Here is a 22093-nt window from a genome sequence, read left to right as displayed (position 1 = left end):
CGCGTTCATTACACTAGACATGAAACACGTGTTAGACCAATTTAAATGTCCAACTAACTTGACATGTTGGCAAAATATGCCATATCAAATTTTAAAAGAAACAAAGAAATATAAATAAAAATTTGAAAATGATCAAATAAATACATATTTGAAAATATACGGGCATTTTTTTTTCTTTTTAACGTAAAAATTATTAATCACTTAAAGATGATTAAATCGCACGCTCACGACTTCTATCCACAATTCAAACTTATATCACAGTGAATGGGAATTAAAAATGAATTTCTCATATTGTTATATGTATTAGAATTTTAAAATTTTATCAATTTAATTTATTACTCCCTCCGTCCCATAAAAATAGAAATAGTAGTGGTTTTATAAGAATTAAAAAAATCACTAGTTATGGTCAATATATTTAAATATTTCTACACTGTTCTTTAATTTTTTTTTTAAAGTGAAGCATCATGAAGTTACTGCATTTAATGCTTATGCAATAAAAATTTAAAAGTAGTTTGATAATTTTATTTTAAATTATCAATAAATATAGTTGCTTTTTTTTATCTTTATGAGACCAAAAAAGTGCCTATTTTTTTTATTTTTATAGGACGGAGAGAATATCATTAAATGACGTGATATAATCACTATACCACACTATGTATATAAAATTTATTCTAATTAGTCACTTCATCTCTAAACTAAAAATAGATATATTGAGTAACAAATATCAAAATAATGATCAAATTAGTAAAATTTAAAAATCATACCTTCGTGTGACAAATAGATCAAATTCTAAGCATATTAATTCATGTTGTCTTAAAAATACTTGAGAGTTTTTTTTTTTTTTTTTTTTACTATTGATCAAGAAAATAGGAATTGAGAGTTTGAGACGGATGAAGTATTTATTATCCGAGAAATGAATATATATATGATGGCCTTGGACAAATCCATTTGACCTTAAAAATTGAATTTATGACTCAAGTACTAGTGTGGTCATTGGTTCACAATTTAATCCATTCAACTACCACCATGTCTTTTATAAGATCAACAAAATCTAATTGTGTTAAGGAAGAAAACACAGAAGAACAATGTCAGACTGTGTCGATGAAGAACTGCAAGAAGAACAATCTCAAATATTAAAACATATTCGTGGAAGACTAGACTGGCTTGTGAGTATGTTTTTCCAAAAAATAAAGTCTCTCTATAACAACAGACATTCCAACAATGTTGTTCGTAGAACAAAACTGAGAAGAACAATGTCTGATGATCTGCATGAAGAACTTGTGGCTGAGATCTTGAAGAGGCTTCCTGTCAAATCTCTACTGCAATGCAGGAGTGTCTGCAAATCATGGTATGCTCTAATCACAAACCCGAGTTTCGTTTCTCTTCACTTAGCTCACACCACTGAAGCTAACAAACCCTACTCACTTGTCATTAAAGACTGTATTCCTGTTTCTATAAATCCTAAAAAACCACAGTTCGTGTTGCACAATGATGATGTCTCGTTTAGTGAGTATAAACAGCTCGATTCTTCCTACGTCGGGTTCTTTACGTATGTCAACTTTGTTGGTTCGTCTAATGGGCTGATCTGTTTTTTAGCTCCAAAAAAGGGACTGATTGTATGGAATCCGGCAATTGGAGCGTTCATTACAACTTCTTTATGTGAAATTTGCAAAGAGACTTATTCCGTTTTTGGTTTTGGGTTTGATAGAAAGAACAATGACTACAAAGTGGTGAGAATTGTTTATGCTTTGTTAGATGCATCTTTTCCATCATTTGCTGAGATTTTTCAACTTAGCTCGAATTCTTGGAAGAGTACTGTTACCCTTAAGAATCTAGATTATGATGTTAATAGTATCGGATCTTGTGTTGAGTTGAATGGCGTTTTTCATTGGTTTGCAAGAATGCGCAATGGCACGAAAAAAACGATTGCATCATTGAATTTGAGCAACGAAGCAATTCAAGAGTTGATGCTCCCTCATGCCTTAGCTGAATCAAGTAACAGAGGTTGTTGTTTAACTGTGTACAACGAGTCATTAGCTGCAATAGACTATCGTGGATTCAGTACGGAGCAATTTGCCTATTTAAGATGTTCAATTTGGGTGATGAAAGAGTATGGTGCAGCAGAATCTTGGACTAAACAATTTACCATAGATTTACAAAATCATGGAGGTATTGGGTCGGTGCTAAGTTTTCAAGAGAATGGCCGAATTCTTATTAAAGTGTCTCGCAATCAGATAGCTTCTTATGACCCTCGGACACAAAGGGTCACCCCTATTGGAGTCTGTGAAGATTTCTTCGAAGTGCATTCTTACATGGAGAGCCTTGTTTTACTCGGGGGAAAGAGGAACAACAGCATGGTTAAAACAAGCATAGAAGAGTAAGATTGAATTCTAAGCAAACCATCAGGTTGCACTCTATATTTTGTTGTTGCTGTCATTGATCATGAAACTGAAAACATGCATGAACGGCTAACTTAACCGTCTTTTTGACGAATTCTATGATATTTATGTAACTCAAATTTTAGGGTTATGTGTTCGTGTTATGATTTGGTCTGTGAGTGTGTATCACGTATAGCTAATGAGAGAAATGAGTGCAAAGTTATTAGTCCTTTTTATGATTCAGAAATGCTTTGGTGCTTGTGTGTGTTGTCCATTGGCTTCAGGAGCATAACAAACCATGAATTTTATTCTCTGTTTCGGCTATTTTGGTTGTTTATAGTGATTTATGTGTTATGATTTTTCATGAAGTCTTTGGTATTATGAGAATTGTTGCATTTGGGTGTCGCTGTTGGAGTAAGCGACGTAGTTTTGGTATGCAAGATCATGACAAATGATTGTCCTACAATTTTCTTCATCCTGACTTCAGGTTATGCATTATATTCTAGTCCTAAATTTCATTTTGACCCTCTTGATATAATTAGAATTATTGTAAACTTTCAGTCCATCAACTAAATCATCAAAACTTTGCCTTTTCGCCGTGTCCAAGTGTATATTTTCTCCATATCCGTGTTTGTGATATCTAGGTTGTGGTATTTTTTTCATGGACTCTATGGTATTATGAGAATTGTTGCATTTGGGTGTTGAAAGAGTATGATTGAAAGTTTGAAAGTAAACGTTGTAGTGTTAAGATTATGGAGGGCTAGTTCCGGTACTAAGCTTTAGAAGAAATGGTAAAATTGTGTTTCAGATGAATAGTAGTGAATTTCTAAATATTACATCTACTTTTTTTCATGTAATATGTGGAAATTTGAATATGTTTATGTGATTTTGTTAAAGATGTGTTTGATTGCTTTAATAAGTTGTAGTAAAGCTGAAAAATCAAATTGTAATAAAGCTGAAAAAGTTCATATACAAATTGCAAAAAACGCTTCATAATTTATTTGCTTTGAAGCTAACAAAAAGGGTATACAAGCAATTCATCAAGAAAATTTCAAGAAATAAAAAAGTGATAAAACTCACCAATGAGTTTAAATGCCAATAGCATCAAGAAGCTGAGAATGTTGAGAGACAGAAACTAGTGAGTTAGCAACAATAGCCCCACTAGCAGCAACAGCAGGGACCCCAATGCCCGGAAAAGTTGAATCACCACAGCAATAAAGCTGTGATATAGGACTTGAATGTCCAGGAAAACTATTCTTTCCGGCTTCTATAGCTGCTCCGTAAGTTCCTCTATTTCTCCGAAGAAATCTCCGATGTGTCAACGGAGTTCCGACCAACTTCACCTCACACTTCTCTCGACTGAATCCTGGACCAATTGCACGCTCGACTGCCTTCCACATTACCTGTCTTACAGAAATTCCATAAGAAATAATTCACTTGCCTCCAGAACTTGGACGCGATGGGCAATTAACATCAAAATTAACTATAGAGGACTAAGTGACCAAAAATTTGGGATAATTGCTCAAAATTCACAAGTTCATTGCATATAAATTCAGGGGGCAAATTGATATTTAAGTCGGTCATTCTGCTTTAACAAGATCAAACTTGTGCATACCTCGGATCGTTCAGCTTTGAGCTGTTTGTATTCGGAACTTTTCCGATCGAGTCCTTCCCACAGCTCAAAAGGCTCAGTCCCTGGTGTATAAGCATGTAAAACATGTTTTCCAGAGGGTGCCAAATCTGGACTGAGTACACTAGGAATAGATATTAAAACAACATTCTGATCTGCATCAACTCCTCTGTTCCAGTCATTCACAACTATGTGATGGATCCCTAAGTCCTCGCGTATGCCCTGGTTAGTGCAATGAATAAGAAACTACGAGTTCATACACTGAAACGGAAAACGGCATAACTATATTGTTTTTAATAATGGATTATAAGTATATGAAGTTTTGGAGTTTCATGAGTGTTCTTAAAATGGAAACAAATTGTAAAATATACGAGTAAGTTTCCATGCAACATCGATTATACATTGGGATGGAAGTGAAAGGACAGAATGTATTCAATTTTTCATCTTCGCCCAATATTTGAGGCTTTGTATTGCAGGAATGTGGAGGATTTATTACATTCGGACAATGTAGCACAGAAATGGAAATGTTAAAATGAATACGAAACGAAAAGTGACAAGAAAATAATTTCTAGAAGAACAAGTTATTATAGAGTTCTGGAGTTTCATATTTGTGGAAAACGAAAGTGAAATGCTGAAACATAGGACTCGAGAAGTTTTTCGTGCAACATAACATTCAGAAGCAATCGTGCAGATATTTGCCACAGGAAAAGTCTAGAGATAAAGTGAATGTTATTACCTCTGCATCGAAGCCCAAATGGAGATGCATAAAAGATTCACATTGTGGCGTTGTGTTGACTCTGTCTACATATGATTTTGGAAGAACTTCCTTAGGTAACAGATTCAAAGTATCCCACATAGATGCATTGCTGATCACAGCCTTTCTAGCACGTATAAACTGCAGAGTGTAACAATGTACTTTACTTAGAAGTAGGGGCATGCAAAAACCAAATCAAACTGAAAAAAAAACTGCTCATTTTGGTTTGAATTACTACAAATAAATTCAGTTTTCTTGGTTCAATATGGTTTTGGGAGTAAAAATATTCCCATTTCACTTTTTGTGAAAACCGAACCATAAATAGAACTGACCCTAGAAACAAAACGAACCGACTAATTCAGTTGGTCGGTTTGAACCAAATGCAATACTCCTACATAGAAGAATCCTCAAGAGTCATTTCAACTTACTTTACCATTTCTCAACTCAACACCAATTGCTTTATTGTTTTCGACAGCAATCTTTTCGACGTGACTTCTTAAAGAAATGCGTCCGCCGAACTTTTGTAATCCTCGGACAAGAGCATCAACAATAGCACCACTTCCATGTAAAGGGTAATCAAGAGAGCAGCCTGGCTTATACCATTCTGCAAACATGTAAATCTGCAAGAAACAAGAATATATACAGAAATGTAAACCCAAATACTGTATAACATTCGATATTGCGGAAGCAGAATATCGTGTAGAGCTTAAATGAATATAGTTACCATCTCTGCTGAGAGTATACCATTAGATTTCACTCCTGCAAGAAGGAACGCCAAAAGATCGATCCAGTTGCGTATGAAAGGGTCTTTTAGCTCTAGCGAATCAACGATTTCTGAGAAAGGCCTAAGAAGCTTTGTAGCTCCTAAGGCTCCTTGAGGTCCCATCTGAAGAAAAGATTTTAGCAAGGAAGGAGCATATCTAGCAGCAGCAGTAGAGATGACACCGAGATCACCTCGGATCGATAAAGGTGGTAGAGCCATTGCAGCTGAAGACAGTGGAAGTATTGTATCCTGTGGTGGAATCACAATTTAACATTATAGAACATAAACTATAATAAAACTGGTTAGGAATTTGATGATGCTTACAAGAAGTTTTTTCCACTCTTGTACTGCATTAGGCCCTGCATACTTCTCAAGATCCTGAAAAACAAAGGAAAATGCTTCATGAGTTAGGAGTGTGCATTTGATTCGAACCGAACCAAACTGAAATTTTACTATTTTTCTTTCCAAAACTGAACCGGAGTATTTTTACATCGAAAATCGAACCAAACCGAATAATCAAATTTTTTCCTAATTTCAAACTGAACCGAATCAAATTTGTTAGTTTCGCTTGACTATTCGGGTTGATTTGCATACTCCTAATTTCATGAGTGTTAATACTACAAGCTGCATGAAACCACAAAATAATCTAAATTCCTTTTATAGAAATGTAATAGATCATGAAGTGCCAGAAGGGAATAAAACTCATGATAATATACATAATGCAAATAAATGGCAGAAATGTGGAAACTGATGAAGAAGAACAACCTTGTAAAATTCTGTGGGACCAATCCTTGACAAGAATTCACCTTCAGGTACATAGACCATCCAAGAGTCATAGTTCACACATGGAAGAGACTCACCTAGTGCATCCAAAACCTGAAAAAAAATAGAATTAAAATGACCTATAGAATTAAAATGAAGTGGTTACAAGAAATGCAAGCTATACATTAGGGTCATTTTTACACCTTTTCCCTATATATTAATTTCAGTTAATCAACAAGAAATTTTATATAAGCTTTTGGTGTGATTTGATTTTTATTTTATTTTATCCTTAAGAGTTTGGTTTTGGATCTTAAGATAGCATAGACACGGAAACAGAGAAACGGAATACTCGGACACATAGACTCTGAAACGGTGTTATTTTAAGGTTTTCGATATAAAAAATGAAGTTTAGTGCCAGAAAACGTAAGGGTTCTCAAAATAGGACAAGTGTGGTATCATTTTACTGAATCAAACTAAACCAAACCGTATACAACCAAGCTGTATCCATAAATGCTAGCTAGTAGTTAGTAGTTACCACTTCAAATTAGTAATCAAAAGATGAATAGTAAAAACAAGAAATGCAAAATAAAATGAATAAAAGAAAAAGAAAAAAAAGAACCTGAGCAAGAGGATTAGCCTGAAGACCTCGAGATTGAAACCCAGAAAACAAAGACGGACCCGAATCAAATTTATAACCATTAATCTCAAAAGAATGAGCAGCTCCACCGGGAAGATCGTGACTTTCTAAAACGACAACGTCCTGTTGGTATCTAGCCAAAAGCCCACCACAGCACAGTCCACCAATTCCACTCCCAATCACTACAATATCTGCTTCTTCTGTCTTCCCTGTACTTCATCAATTCCATCAAAACATTACCAGCCCATTGTCGGAAAAAAGACAAAGCATTTGTTACAGTAACTGAAGTTTAGTACCTGGAGAAGATGTCTTGACACTGACGTTACCGTTGGAATTTCGCGCTACAACTGAGTTTCTGTAACGGTTAGGGTACAGGTGGATGAAACTAGGGGACGTGGACAACGCCATTGTCAGGAATTGATGAGATGGATGTGGGTTTGAGTAGCGTAAACAAACTCGGGCATCGAAGAAGAAATGGTGGTTGAAGAGTTTTTTTGTAGTTTTAGAGCTGCCCACGTTAGTAACGGTTCTCGTTATGTTTTGTCCACCAGAAAGTTATCAATGGAATTTGTTGGTAATTTATTCAGTTGCTCCTATGTTTTTTTGGGTTAATTCCTTAAAAAAACCCCACCTTGCACTTTTTTTTCGTTTATACCCTGACCTTGTAAAAACACCATTTATACCCAATTTTGAGTTTTTATGTTTCATCTCTACCCAAAAGCATTAAATTGTACTCTTTTCATTTGAAAAAGAGTTTAAAACAATCCTTCATTTTTAATTTATATACTAATTAGATATTAATATTATTAATAGTACAAAAATATCATTTTTTTTTAAAAAAAAAATTAAAAATAATAATAATTTTTTTTTAATTTTTTTCAAAAATATTTTCGAATTTTTTCAATTTTTTTTAAAAAATTTCCGAAAAAAATTAAAAATAATTTTTTTATTTATTTTTGTATTGTTTTATAAAATTAAAAAATTAATTAATTATTTGGATGTATTTGATAATTTTTTAAGTTTAAGGATTTATTTGTGTTTTTTAAAATAGAAAAAAGTATGTTTTGAACTCTTTTCCAAATGAAAAGAGTACAATTTAATACTTTTGGGTAGGGATGAAACATAAAAACCCAAAATTGGGTACAAATGGTGTTTTTACAAGGTCAGGGTATAAACGAAGAAAAAATGTAAGGTGGGGTTTTTTTAAGGAATTAAGCCTTTTTTTTTCTTACTACACTCTTCCTTTTTGGAGCTATTTTATTTTATTTTATTACTGGTTTATAACTATACACTTTTCAGGAAGTACAAGCAGTGGCGTAGCCAGAAATCGAAACTAAGAGGGGCAAAATAGAAAAGAATTTCATATGATATATATAATCTAATTTTTGTATATAATTAAGGTGGTCAATATGTATTAATTATCTAAATAACATGTTAAATTTTAAAAAAATTACTTGAGAAATTTGTAATTTTGGAAAAATAAGAGGGGCAAATGCCCCTCTTATCCACAACGTGGCTCCGCCATTGAGTACAAGTTGATTATTTAGGAATTCAATTCCTAGAAAAATAGTATTAATTTTATTTAGTTTATTTTTTTAGTTCTTCTCAATTAAATGACAAACAATAAAAAATTTAATAAATAATTAAAACAATTAAATTTAGATATATTGTTGTATTTTATATAACTTACCTAAATTTTAGGTAAAAAAATTACTTTTCTAGATAGAAAGAAGTTTGACCGTAAACATCCATAAAGTAAGACACATAAAAAGAAAAACAAATTACTCTAACATCTCTCATGTTTGTCATAATTCACACTTTGATACTCTTTATTTGAAAATTAAACGATTTGATACCCCATACAATTCGGTATCTACGATGTGGTACCTCACATTTCATTCCATTAACGATTTAATACCTATATTTAACAGAATAGTCTTATAGTTTATAAAATCAAAACTGAAATATCAAATCGTCTAATTTTAAAATAAAAAATATCAAACTATAAATTATGACCAACATGAAAAATCTTAAAATAATTTGCTCTAAAAAAACAATCTTTTTTTCACCTCCCGAAAAATTCTACTTAACTAATCAAACTTATCCCCAAATTCCAGCCCAATCTCAGCATCTCGGAATCAAAAAATTAAGTAAGTAATTCATGTCAATATAATTTAGAAAAAAACAACTCCAAATCTTACAAATATTTGATGAACTTTATTTTTCACAAGAAAAAGAATAAAAATAAAAATAAACTTTATTTTTAACAATTTGATATTTTCATTAAATCAACTAACACAATTAGCCAGATTAACTTCCAGCCCGATCTCGGTCATTTTCATGATATTTTGGTTTATAAAAAAAAACACATTTCCAGTCAACCAAAAAAATTAGAGCTAGATAGAAAACAGAAGCAAATTAAAGAGGGGGGATCACATTGCGGGAGAACAATTATCCATTAACACAAGCACAGCAACAGCACAGCACAAGCCATAACAAAGACTCAATTAGTTCCTACCCATCATCGCTATAACATTCATTTATCAACTCCATTATCTTTGGCTTTTTTGCTCTCGTCAACCAAATTATAGATATTAGCCCTCCAAAATAACCAAGGGCTATTAACAAACTCTCACCAATCACGTATAACTAAGACTGCCTTTAACAACCCATATTTATAAAGAAACAACCATAGCTAATCAATCTCGCGCCTTTCCTTCCCATAATTATATACAGTTTTAACCAAAGGGTATAGAACTAGAATACTCCCGATATGCAGTCCGTCCAACCAAGAATGCGGACTCCAATGGCTCATCCGGTGAGTAGAAGAGCCCCACAAAGGGACACCTCTGGCAAAATCTGTGGTCCTATATGTCATTATAACTGTGTATTTCTTTCCTTTCTGTCTTCCTATTCCGAGCCATTTTCGACTAACATCGGGATTTCTTCAAGCCCACTGAATATGTAATTACACGAAATATCTGCACGTCAACTTTCACTTTTCTTCTAGGTTTCCCTAAGAAAACCACCACCACTGCTGAAATATTTTTCCAGAACTGACTGTCGGCCATTGTTCCACACCTGACCCGCATACAGCAAATGCATGCTCCAAAATTTAATGGGACTAGCAGCTATTGCACTGAAACAATGACCACAGAGCAACATCATAAAAACGCCCAAGCGTCGTAGGGGAAGCCTCTCGGCACATTCAAAAAAAATGTAAAAGTTAAAAACTATGGCGCCCCAGAGAGAAAAATCAGAAGCAAAGGTCAATATGCCTAGTAATTATGAATCACAATGGAAGATTTAACTTAATCCAAAAACAACAGAGCAAAAGAAAATAACTAAATGAAATATAAATTAAAAAAGCTTACCTTCTCAAAAACCCTAAGAACCAGATCCCGACTTTTGAACCCACACTTGCTTCTGCTAACACATTAAACCTTCAACAAAATTAGTAAACAAGGGAACAGAGCAAAGATATAATGATGAAACTTATGAATACAAATTTTAAGTGCAAGCACCTCATGAGAACCATAACCAGAAGCACCGCCACCTCTCTTTGAAAGCTTCCCCTCAACAGGCGAGCCATCAGCATCCCTCACAGTATGTGATGGTCCCCGACGACCAAAATGTTTATGTGATCCTGCACAAGATGAAGCACTCAAGTTGTGACCTGAGAAAAATGGATAATTTATGCATCAGGATAGCAAAAAAGATGTAGATGTGGCATCTGAAACCAGCCAAACAGACCATTATCTAAGGAAGAGTGGCTGCTTCTTCCACTCCTTGAATTCAATGACTCAACTTTCATATCTCCATGATTTCCTAATAATTAAAAGCAGAAGAACAATCAAACCAAACTGCTTAAATATAACATATAGTATACCACAATTTACAACATGTTCTTCCTAAGAGACTCGATATTGTTGCGTGTAAAAGAATGTTATCATGTATTGATGTATCATATGGTTCTAATTTCAATTAGCCAATGCAATTTGAAAGGCTGATGTCTCAAACCACTAAATATAAACCACATATTAAATTAGCAATCATTATCATATTAAACATTCCTGTTAAGTAATATGCACCTTGGGAAGTGTCTAAAGATTGTGTAGATTGAGATGCAGATGACGATAAAGACTCATCACTTGCATAAGATCCATCTGAGCGCCGAAGAGGAGTCCATACACCACGATCAGGCCTATCCCTATTTCTTGTGCGCTTTTCCTGCTTCTCACCAGAAAAACCATGTGTGTCATTGACAGCACCCTTGTCATCTGAAGCTCCTCCATTCACATCCTTCAAAACCAGTTGCACTTGTGGATGTCGAGGTGGACGCTTCTCCTTTTCTATGCTGGAGGATTGAATTTGCTGCTCAAATTGGACCCCAGAAGATTGATTTTGGCGTGAATCTTTGTTTAAAAGAATGCTTCTGATTATCCGTCCACTGGTCTCCCGTCGCTGACTCTGTTTGAAAGCAGAACGGGTCACACTTTTATCAAGCTGCGCTACATTCTGCTTTGACATGCCACCAGACAACTGAACAGTTAATAAAAGCATGTAATTTAATTCTAAAAGTGAAATGGGTTCATATTGCATTTTGACCTTGACTGCAGGTTCTAGAGATTATCTTCAAACAAGGAGTAAAGTATACACAACTCAATAAAAACATATGACCAAGATTGATATGTTGATGTTAACAAAACTGAATGCACTAGATAAGACTAATGTGATGATACCTCATACAACAAATGCTGTTAAACTCATCTTTCTTAACAAAGAAAACAAATATGAACATATGATGCATTGGTAGTTAAATGGATAGTAAGGAATAGAATCTTATTCTGGTACCAGTTTAATGTGATACAAGTCGCTGGAATCAAAATTCATAACTGAAAACATTTCAGCAAGACATTACATTGAAATTTCCAAGCCACTTATCAAAGTGGGAAATTTATTGATGTCTAGTGCTTTATCAGGTGGTCTAGACTGTCCTGTCTAACAAATATTAAGCAAGTACATGGTGCATGAGATGTAACAGAAGTAATTCAAGCAATAAGAGTACATATATATCTCAGTTCCACGACTTCTCTAGTTCTGCAAATTTCACTTAATTCACCACGGAGTTTACACGGAGATTAAGTCATATATCTAATGCAACTTCCCATAATACACGAAATTCCAGGGAGCCTAACCAATTAATAGCCACTAAAAACTGCAAAAGAGAAAATACACAAAGCTTACAGTTGAAATTTCTTTCCCTTTCCCTTTCAAAAGCAGGATTTTCTTTTTCCCAGCATCAGTGATTCCAGAAATTCCTGAAACAAGATGGATATAAAATGCTATTACTAAAATAATAAAAGAGCAGCTCGTGTCAATAGAGAGAAAAAAAATATATAGGGAAAAGGTGGCACAGGAAAAAAAAACACTAAAAATATCATAAGCGAAAAAGTTCAAACCATTAGGACCTAATCATACTAGTCAAGCCAATGCAGACAGGATCAGTGTATAGAAGCAGAGAAAGACAAATACAAACATGGTAAAACATCACAAGGGGACTAATGAATCCAATCTAAATAAATCATGAAGGAGAAGAACTATTCACATAGAAATCACAATAAGTTTGAAACTAATCTTCGTTTTAGCCTATGAAATAATAAATTCATAAAAACATGCATTCTAAAGCTCCATGAAGAAAGAAACATGTATATCCACATATGTTTTCTGATAGTGTTCAGTGATTGCGAGATGATGTATTCGAGGTCCATAATGAGAAATTGCAATAAACAATCTCATACAAACGTAGAACAGCATTAACAAACGTTATATCATTAAAATTGCAGTGGATTTATTAATTGTTGAAAAGCAGATCACCAATACTTGTTATCATTTGAATTGCTGAAGTTTACACTCTCTACCACTCCACAGGAAAAAATTGGCCTTTATTCAAATACTTAATAAATAAGCCACTAGCAATTATGCTATAAGAAATATATATCAGCTACAATTACAGCATGCCACCGACCCACCACTGCAAAATACAAATGCGTACAAGAGTTGTAGAAAGATAGGAGATACAAACAAGATGGTATGAGAAATGATGACAAGGACAGCTCAAAAAAGTATAAATCTTTATTTTGGAAGTTAACAAGGTCATGAGCACCAAAACCAAACTTTGAGATAATGCAAAGTGTTTGAACTCGTATATACAAAGGCACATGATTCAAGGAAAAAATAATATTTCTTATTAGGGAAAGGTGCATAATCATCTAATAAGACTTAAAAAACCATTAAATGAAAAAAAAGAAAAATGAACATGTAAAAAAAAGGAGAAGATGAAATATGCAATAAAATGCAAGGGATGGTGTCAAGATAATTGTGTATAGCTTGTCCAACATTCCGCCAAAAAGATTCTGAGACAGCACCAATGAAAAGATTTTAAGAAACACAAAGCAATTACCAACCCAGCAATAGAGTAGAGCCTAAAAGAATGAAACTTGCATATTTTAAAAAAAAAAAAAAATTGTTCCAAGTCAAAACGTGTACGTACAACAAAACAATTTAGGAGTAGAAAGGGTCAACTGTCGACATGTAAATAACTTTGAAGGCTCGTAAGATGAACAGTCCACAGAAGACAGCATATATAGCTATATAGACCCAAACAAAATTCATACAATGTCGTAGAAATAAAATACAAGATAAAGCAAGTACAGGGTTCTTCATTCTGCCATTTAACCTATACATAAAATGCCGCACCATCAGTGAAACACTGAACACACATACCGTTGTCATCTTTCATTGATTTGTTTATGTAACATGCTAACATACATTCAAAATATTGCATTCATGGTTACAAATCAGTTGTCCAACCTATTGAAAAATGCTTCCCTGATAAAGAAACAAAGATATTCTATTTCTTACTCATACCAGATTCATCTTCCAACACCTCAGTTCCAGATACAGAAGCCAAAGTACTTGCTTTATCAGAATGTTGTTGGTCATCTCGCTTAGGGACCAATAAGTAAGTTGATTTGTCCTTTCTGCTTGAACTATTAGCGGAGTCCCTTAAAACATACTGCCCATCAGAAAAGAAAAAAAGTCAATGATCTCAGGGTACAAAAAAAATTACCCAGGAACTCTTATGGCGCCTAGACTACAGAAAACAGACAAAATTAGAATAAGGAAATGTACATCTAAGTTTTCACAGAGCACTACGAATACTTCCATGAAATACTAAATTCATTCCAAGAAGAATCAAGATTCATGAATCAACAGGATAGTTATCATATTCAATGCTGTTCTCAGATCAACAAGTATCCGTAAACTAAAGCTTAAAATCACCCAAATTATAAAATTCATTGATGCGAACCTGCTTTCATATTTCACTCTTCTTATTCCAACTCTCGATCCCTAAATTCTTTACATGAAATACCAGTTTCATTCGTAGAAGAATCAAGATTCATGAATCAAATAGATGGTTAATCATAATAGATACTGTTCTCAGATCACCAAGACTCTGTAAGTTAAAGCTTAAGGTCACCCAAATTATATTTGAATCATTGATGTGAACCTGCTTTCATATTTCACTCTTCTTAACTCCAACTCTTGATCCCTAAATTCAAACTCTCAATAGCTTCCACCTCCTGACTATTTATTGCATTGCCATACCTTCCAACTCAACTACTTGCTTCAGTAGCAAGTGCATTTGTGTGCAAGCAAAAACAAACTGGGTGAATTTAACATCAACCAGGGACAGCTTGAACTTCTAAAGTGCAGCCAAAATGATTACATATATTTATATTATCAATATAATTTGACAATAAAATATTGTAACTGCTATAAAATACTAAGATACTACTTCCCATCTCAGATAACACAAGTACACTGACAGAGGCTCACAACTAACCACAACTCAAGCTTCAAACACCAGATATATTTATATTATAAACAGCACAGATAAACTAATGAAGTATCACTAGAAAGATGAATCCCAGGTGTGCCCTTATGAACACAAAAAACTTGTCATACCATTGTGGTCGAACCCCTCTTCTTGTCAGAACTTCGTTTGGATGAGGATGAGCTAGGACTTCCACTTGCACCAGCCCTTCTGCTGATTTTTCCATTAGACAGTATTCTCTGCAACCAAACATGATACAATATAACTTGTAACAGATACCAAATAAATAAAAAAGAATTTACAAAAATTACTCAGAAGTGAACAGTATACTGACTACACCAAAGAAGTAATAACAGTCACAGCAATATCGAGATATGATATTGGAATGCAGATTCTAGACTTAACCATAGATGTTCTAGATAATACTTATGAAACTCAAGGAATAAATATAGAGCACAAACAAGCAATGCTTATTGATTAATAGAATGCACAGTTACCACTGGGATAGTGTACTGAAGAACTAAGTAGGACTTTTATCATCTAAATAAAACTAACACTATATATTGCTAGAAGTATAGCAAATTTTGAAAGAGAGATCCTAATGCACGAACTTAGAATTGAGGCTTTGTTAAAGAAAGTTGGCATGCTTGCCTAATTTCTTAAAAATATATACGATACATATGTGCTATTTCTTCTTTCTCCATATCCAGAAAAATATTAAAAACCACCAACAAATAATTGTTAAATGAACCCCTGTGCATTACACCAATAGCTAAATCATCTAAAGATGCCCTGAAAGAGATTGATACTCAAGCAGTAAGTCGAATCTTGCAAGATAGTAACACCAAATTGAAAAGAAAATAATACCCTAGTTCCAGTCTTTGCAGCACGTTTTTGACGAACAAAGTCCATTAAAGGAGTTATAATAGGAGGATCTTTTGCAGCACCTGCTGATATAGCAGAGAAGAATATAAATAGAATTTGTATGTATAATGATTCATATATACAAACATGATACATGATTTTAATTTGGTTTTAGCTACCATTCGATTTTTTTTTCTCAAGTTAGACTATTTATTTATTGAGTTGCATAAGAAGAAAATTATGACTAACCAGCTCGCTCAGCTTCTCGTCTTTCCAATTGTATCTCTGCACTGGGGAGATTTTCAACTGGTTTGGATATTGATTCAAGAAACTCCAAATATGCAGGATCTATAATTACAAGGAGATTTTTAAAATTATGAACAGGAAATGACATACATCCACAAGCAATAAGTATTCTCCAAAAGATAACTTCTCTTAAGAAGAAATAAAAACCTTTTAATAAGGTGCCTTCGCGACCATCCTTCTTTGACCACTGCTTTGGAACCCGCTGTGAAGGAGCATACTCAACAATTGTCCTGAACTGAGTGCCTGGAGAAAGAAAACAGTGATCAAATTGAAATTCTCATATGTTACATTACAAAGAAGAAAGAATTCCTCGTGCAAGAACATAAAAATAAAGAACATAAGTAAACACGAGAGTGATAAAATTAGTTTGTCGACTTCTTTACCCTATCCAAAATAAAACAGTGGTTTGGATAAAAACAAATTCATACTATTCCGACAAGATTTCAGTGCCTCATCAATCTTTTGAAGGTATACTCAAGAATTACCCTTCTCATTAACGAAGAGATGACCGTTAAAGAACTCGGCAAACTCGATAACATCTTCTGGCCTTTTGAAGTCAATGTAGGCTCTTGAATAGGATTGATGCTTCTGGCTGCAGAAGTTTGAAAAAAAAAATATAAATTTTCATAATCACAAAGTTGATTTAACAACACAACACAAAGGAGAAAAAGGATTCATAGTAAATGAGTACTCATTCACATAGAAGGAGCATGAATACAACCAGAACGTGCTAATTAAGTCTTGCACACGATTTTAGAGAGTTGGTGTTTTGGCATCTGTAATTAGTGGTACTGTGCATGAACATTTTTTTATGTACCATGAGAATCGCAAATAGACAAGAACAATCAGTGTGAAGACAGAAGAGACAATTACCAGTAGCTCCACATCCTAATTTTACCAAATTCACTATAAAGTATAAAGTATAAAAGAAATATAAAGGAATTCGTTGCAAGATAAAACAATAATATCCCCTTCATTCTACAACTTCTCTAACTCTCTCTCTCTCTATACATACTTTGTTCTATCTAAGTATAACCTCAATTAAGTCATAGTCCCAAGCTAACGAAGATTGACCATAAGAATTCCAAATTTTGTTCTGCACGATTTTAAGCTACATTGTTCAGAAAGATGTAAATCCAAATATCCCTCTTGTACCTCTTTTCATCAGGTCATTATTTTGTCTATCTCCCCCTACCATATTATCATTTGCCCTTCCTAAGTAAAACATGGCTGGGAACAACCCAAACATAAGTATGTCATAAACCCTGAAATGTAATTAATTCTACAGTCTGCTTGATTACTTCAATCCCTACACTAATACATTCACAACTCCAAACTCCGACACTTGCTTCGGGTTTGTATTAAGCACTAATTTTGAATCTAACACTTCAATACAACACAAAATAAGCCAAATCCACATCTGACAAAAGAATATTATTAACCGATATGAAAATTGACCAAAATACTACATAATTAAACCCTAAATGCCTGTAAAATCAAATTAAAGTACATAAACAAAAACCTCAATTAATACCTGCTCTTGCCGGGACGAAACGAGACCCAATTATAACGGCCAGAAAAAACGACGTCGATTTGCTCGAAAAACGCAGCTTGAGAAATCGTCGGTGGTAAGTGACGCACAACCACTTTTGTCTTGTCAGATTGACCTCCTTTCATCACCCTTTCTAAAAAAATTACAAACACAAACCCTAAAAAATCAAAACAAAACAAACTAATCCCAAAATCGAAACTATAATTATAATTATCTAATTAGCTTTTCCTTAATTTTCCTTCAAAATAATACATAAAACCCTAAAATCAGTGGGAAATTACATCTTATTGGTGAAGGGATTTCGATTTTGGGTGAATTTGGGTAGTAATTAAAAATTAGTGCCCTAATGGTGTCATGCATGGAGTTTGAAAGACAGCGAGAGTGAAATGAAAAGGGGATTTTGAGTTTTGAGAGAGAAGAAATAATAATACATAATTAATTGTTTTTGTTGTGAGAATAAAAACGTATTTTTGCGTATGATGGCTTTATTTTCTCTTTTGTATTATGACGTCCGTATTTGAACATAGAATCTTGAGTTACTTTTCTGGAAAATATATGTTTTTAATAAGACTAGTTTCGCATTACGTGCTATGCACGTGGCTCGTAACGTAACTCGCCAATGAACATAATAGTAAATTTAGTATAATTATATTAATTTTTTATTTGTAATTAATATTAAATTAGTTAAGAATTTTTGTAAAAATAAATATAATATATTCGGTTATTAATTTTTTTCCATACTGAATTTATTCTTCTTTTGGTTTTATAATAACCATAATTAAATAATTAACTTAATTTTATTAATTTCTATCTTTAAAAATAATAAAATAGAAATTTAATTAATAATATATTAATTAAATACAGTATTTTAATTTTGTAGTTCAATCAAACTAAAAGATAGGTATTCCTACTAATTTGGAGACAATTTAGTTATTTTTTATATACTAAAAACTAAATTAGAGATAATTTAGCTACCTATTCTAATTAGGACTTTAATTACAATAGTGATTAATTAAATAACTAATTAGTTAATGACTATAAAACCTTTATTTAGTAGTAAACTGAAAAGGATTATTCAGTAAATTTGCATGTCCCCCCCCCCCCATCCGTGCTTTTATATATAGTACTAGTTTTTCGCCACGTGCTACGCACGTGAGCGATATTTATATGACCCGTTATTTAAATTTAATATAAATTAGTAAAGTAAATATACAATTTATTTCAAATACATTATTATAAACTATTTTCAATAAAGTTAGATAAATATAGTTTTAAGTTAAGAATTTTTTATCTAAGATGAAATAATAACATTAGCTAATAGCATTAATAAATATTAGCTAAAATAATAAAATTATAATTATATGACTCGTTGTTTTAAATTAACATTATAACACGGGATTTCAACAACAATTTTGAAATTTGCATTGAACATTATATATTCTCCAAAAACAAAAATAAAATAACCCAAAAATATCAATTAATTACAATACAACGATCAATTAACAATATAGTACATGCAATTGAGCTAATTAATTTATATCATAATGCTCAAAATATAATCGAAATTGATTGTTTTAATAGAAATAAGTTATAAATTGAATGCGCATCTTTTTAAAATGTCCGGTGGTGATAGCGCCGCACATAGACGACAAATGTAGTGTTAATAATGTTATTAGTTAATTAGCAGTCCGACAACCAGGATTCAGGCAACTATACTATAAAGCTATTTCATGAATAGCAGCATTAACTACAATGTTAGCTTAATCATCTACTAATATTACAAATAAGTTGGACATGTTACGAAGCCTATCGGCAATTACTACATTTGGAATATGAAAGCCACTCCACAATTGAGATTTTAAAAATCTAATTGAAAAAAAAGAAAGAAACAAGAACAGCAAAATATACTTGTAAATCAACTATTATGCTGCAGATAATTGACCATTCTCCTCGTTATGCTGCTTGGCTTGCCATATCTCTGGTTCTTCTAAGAGCTGAGAATCATCTGCTTTTTGACCAAGACAAAACAAAAATTACATTTAAATTAACAATATAATGAATTATGAATATCTCGTAATTTAAGTATGTTTCCGAAGTCCAATATCATTAACAAATCTAATTTTGACCCGTTGCACCATCACTGTTCTTATTATCATTATTTGATAGCTTTGCATGCATAGCCTCCACCAGTTCAACAAGCCCAATTCAATCTCTTCCATCAACAACCCAACTATTCTCTTATATAGTAGAATTGATTTTTTTTTAATAGTAGTTTAATTTGAATAAAATTTGTACAACATAGCAGAAGAATTGGCATCAAAGTAAAAATACATGATAATTGATTTTCTTTTAGGTCATGTTTGGTTCATGGAATCGAATAGTAGGGAATAGAATAGCTATTTCATGTGGAATGAAATAGTTATTCTTTACTTTTTAAGAGAAATAGTCATTCTATAAAAACATGGAACAACAATTTCATGGAGTTAACAAAAGTGAAGCATATCTATTCAATACGGAATAGCAATTTTATTCCGGACCTATTACATAAACCAAACACAGCTTTAGTAATAGTTTATTTTGAATTAAATTTAAACTCTTAATTAATTGATAATATTTTTATTTTGTATTTAAATTACATCTCCATTCGCTTTATATTTTTTAATATCAATTATTGTTTTTTTGGTAATTAACTAATTAAATCTTTAAGAATTACGTTTGTTTTTAACTATTTTAATTACTGCTTTATCATTAAAGGAGTGGCATAGTTGTTTTAGACTTTTACCTAATTTCAACTTGTTCTATTTAAATCAAATTCATATTCTTTCTTTAGTTTCAGCCTTTTTCTCATATTAAATGGCCCATATTCTATACAGTTCAACCAAAATGAAACTCATATCTGCATGTAATCCGATTATCTTATTTTTAGAGAGTTTGCAGTTAATTATGGTTTATTTTTATTTTAATATTATAATTATTTTTTATTTTTATACCCTTAATGAAACCTAATATCGTAATTTTGCCTGTCCCCCCCCCCCCCTTCGCTCTTATATCCGATTATCTTATTTTTAGAGAGTTTGCAGTTAATTATGGTTTATTTTTATTTTAATATTATAATTATTTTTTATTTTTATACCCTTAATGAAACCTAATATCGTAATTTTGCCTGTCCCCCCCCCCCTTCGCTCTTATATCCGATTATCTTATTTTTAGAGAGTTTGCAGTTAATTATGGTTTATTTTTATTTTTATTTTAATATTATAATTATTTTTTATTTTTATACCCTTAATGAAACCTAATATCGTAATTTTGCCTGTCCCCCCTCCCCCTTCGCTCTTATAGTATAGTTATAGATTATAATTATTTTTTATTTTTATACCCTTAATGAAACCTAATATCGTAATTTTGCATGTCCCCCCCCCCCCCTTCGCTCTTATAGTATAGTTATAGATAGATATAGATAAATTTGTGCATGTTTAAATTAAATTGTTTTCTTCTACAGAAAATATAAAAAATTTATAGACACATTGGTGAAAGCAGGAATCTAAATTAGAATTACTAGAAATTTTAATTTTAGTGTTTTATCGAGAGAATTTATTTTAAATTCTATTAAACAGTGGATTTGTGTTATGAAATTACGAGTTGACAGAGTTGTCGAATATCGCATTTAAAAAGTTGTATTAATGCGATTGAAAAATATAAATATATATTTTTATAATTCAATTAATAGTTTATTTTATATTTTTAGAATATAATTTTGGATATAGTTTGTATTTTGATTTTTGTATTAACAAAATATTCATTGTTATCGATATGTATATGTATGATTTATAAATTTAAAATAATATAATATTATAAATATAGTTTGTTGTACTTTTAAATCATTAGTTTGTGTATATTTAATTATTAATATAAAATAAAATTGCAATTGGAACTCTTGACTTGCAGCCTAAAATAAAAAGTTGATTGATAATTTAACACACATAAATAAATTACATAAAAAATATAAGAGAAATTATCTGTAATGTATGTATATTCTGAACCGAAAATGGAGAAATAACACAACTAAATTTCTTGCAGCTCACATATTTTGAATTACATAAAATCCACAATCATACCTATAATTTTAATAATGAATATATCAATAAATATATCTTTCATAATGTACATAACAATAAATGTACCTTTAATTTTGAATACTTTAAAAATAAAAATATACCTATTATTTTATTTTAGACATGTAGTATTTTTTTTTCCAGACGATAGAAATTCATTAAGAAGATACAAGTACAACATATGAAAGTCATATCACAACCATTATTATGATCTTTCAAATTTGAACAATTACAAGCTAAATAACAATTTCGGATAAGCAAAAAATAATCAGAAGTGAGAAAAAAATTTGTGACTATGTTCCCGCATAAACTTAGCAACGATGAAACTATGTTTCTCGTAGACGGAGTACTTGGATAGTTCTTCTTCCGATTTTCTTTTGAAACCGCTCTATCCGGTTGAACCTAACATTCTAATCTTCATCTTCAATGAATTCT

At 32.2% G+C, this 22093-nt stretch overlaps 3 protein-coding genes across 11 annotated transcripts; 1 reads left to right on the top strand and 2 right to left on the bottom strand.

Moving 5' to 3' along the window:
• Window positions 1-1083: 1083 nt before the first annotated feature.
• On the top strand, window positions 1084-2529 carry LOC126661045 (F-box/kelch-repeat protein At3g06240-like). The gene has a single exon (XM_050354796.2). The coding sequence runs from the start codon at window positions 1086-1088 to the stop codon at window positions 2379-2381; it is 1296 nt and encodes a 431-aa protein (XP_050210753.1). The 5' UTR covers window positions 1084-1085; the 3' UTR covers window positions 2382-2529.
• Window positions 2530-3354: 825 nt separating this feature from the next.
• Window positions 3355-7477, bottom strand: LOC126659456 (prolycopene isomerase, chloroplastic). The gene is made up of 9 exons (XM_050352747.2): window positions 7221-7477; window positions 6907-7133; window positions 6291-6401; window positions 5850-5903; window positions 5487-5774; window positions 5191-5382; window positions 4745-4903; window positions 3994-4230; window positions 3355-3781 (listed from the first exon to the last, which is right to left on the bottom strand). Exons 1-9 carry the CDS (start codon window positions 7330-7332, stop codon window positions 3467-3469), a joined length of 1695 nt encoding a protein of 564 aa, XP_050208704.1. The 5' UTR covers window positions 7333-7477; the 3' UTR covers window positions 3355-3466.
• A 1884-nt stretch (window positions 7478-9361) lies between these two features.
• Window positions 9362-18012, bottom strand: LOC126660415 (regulator of nonsense transcripts UPF3). Of its 9 annotated transcripts, XM_050353902.2 has the most exons (14): window positions 17828-18011; window positions 17529-17679; window positions 16480-16586; window positions 16142-16237; window positions 15938-16036; window positions 15692-15774; window positions 14956-15063; window positions 13855-14002; window positions 12172-12245; window positions 11016-11466; window positions 10678-10752; window positions 10449-10570; window positions 10299-10353; window positions 9362-10063 (listed from the first exon to the last, which is right to left on the bottom strand). In XM_050353902.2, the coding sequence occupies exons 2-13, from the start codon at window positions 17669-17671 to the stop codon at window positions 10312-10314; spliced, it is 1548 nt and encodes a 515-aa protein (XP_050209859.1). In that variant the 5' UTR covers window positions 17672-17679; window positions 17828-18011; the 3' UTR covers window positions 9362-10063; window positions 10299-10311. The 9 variants fall into 9 exon arrangements, 8 of the variants coding, with proteins under 8 accessions (XP_050209859.1, XP_050209861.1, XP_050209862.1 ...); XR_007635345.2 differs by having other exon boundaries at window positions 10299-10367; window positions 17529-18011; XM_050353904.2 differs by having other exon boundaries at window positions 10299-10350; window positions 17529-18011.
• Window positions 18013-22093: the final 4081 nt, after the last annotated feature.

Source organism: Mercurialis annua, linkage group LG8, assembly GCF_937616625.2.
Source record: "Mercurialis annua linkage group LG8, ddMerAnnu1.2, whole genome shotgun sequence".
Taxonomy (NCBI): Eukaryota; Viridiplantae; Streptophyta; class Magnoliopsida; order Malpighiales; family Euphorbiaceae; genus Mercurialis; species Mercurialis annua.
This window is presented reverse-complemented; position numbering and strand designations above follow the sequence as displayed.

Excerpts from the sequence above, each read along its gene's own strand:
- LOC126661045 (XM_050354796.2), top strand. The coding sequence starts at position 1,086 with ATGTCAGACTGTGTCGATGAAGAACTGCAAGAAGAACAATCTCAAATA.
- LOC126659456 (XM_050352747.2), bottom strand. The coding sequence starts at position 7,332 with ATGGCGTTGTCCACGTCCCCTAGTTTCATCCACCTGTACCCTAACCGT. Across the intron at positions 7,134-7,220 it reads TGTCAAGACATCTTCTCCAG|GGAAGACAGAAGAAGCAGAT; the intron begins GTACTAAACTTC and ends GATGAAGTACAG. Across the intron at positions 5,775-5,849 it reads AAGAGTGGAAAAAACTTCTT|GATACAATACTTCCACTGTC; the intron begins GTAAGCATCATC and ends ATTCCACCACAG.
- LOC126660415 (XM_050353902.2), bottom strand. The coding sequence starts at position 17,671 with ATGAAAGGAGGTCAATCTGACAAGACAAAAGTGGTTGTGCGTCACTTA. Across the intron at positions 16,238-16,479 it reads TCTCTTCGTTAATGAGAAGG|GCACTCAGTTCAGGACAATT; the intron begins GTAATTCTTGAG and ends TTCTTTCTCCAG. Across the intron at positions 12,246-13,854 it reads GGTGTTGGAAGATGAATCTG|GAATTTCTGGAATCACTGAT; the intron begins GTATGAGTAAGA and ends ATCTTGTTTCAG.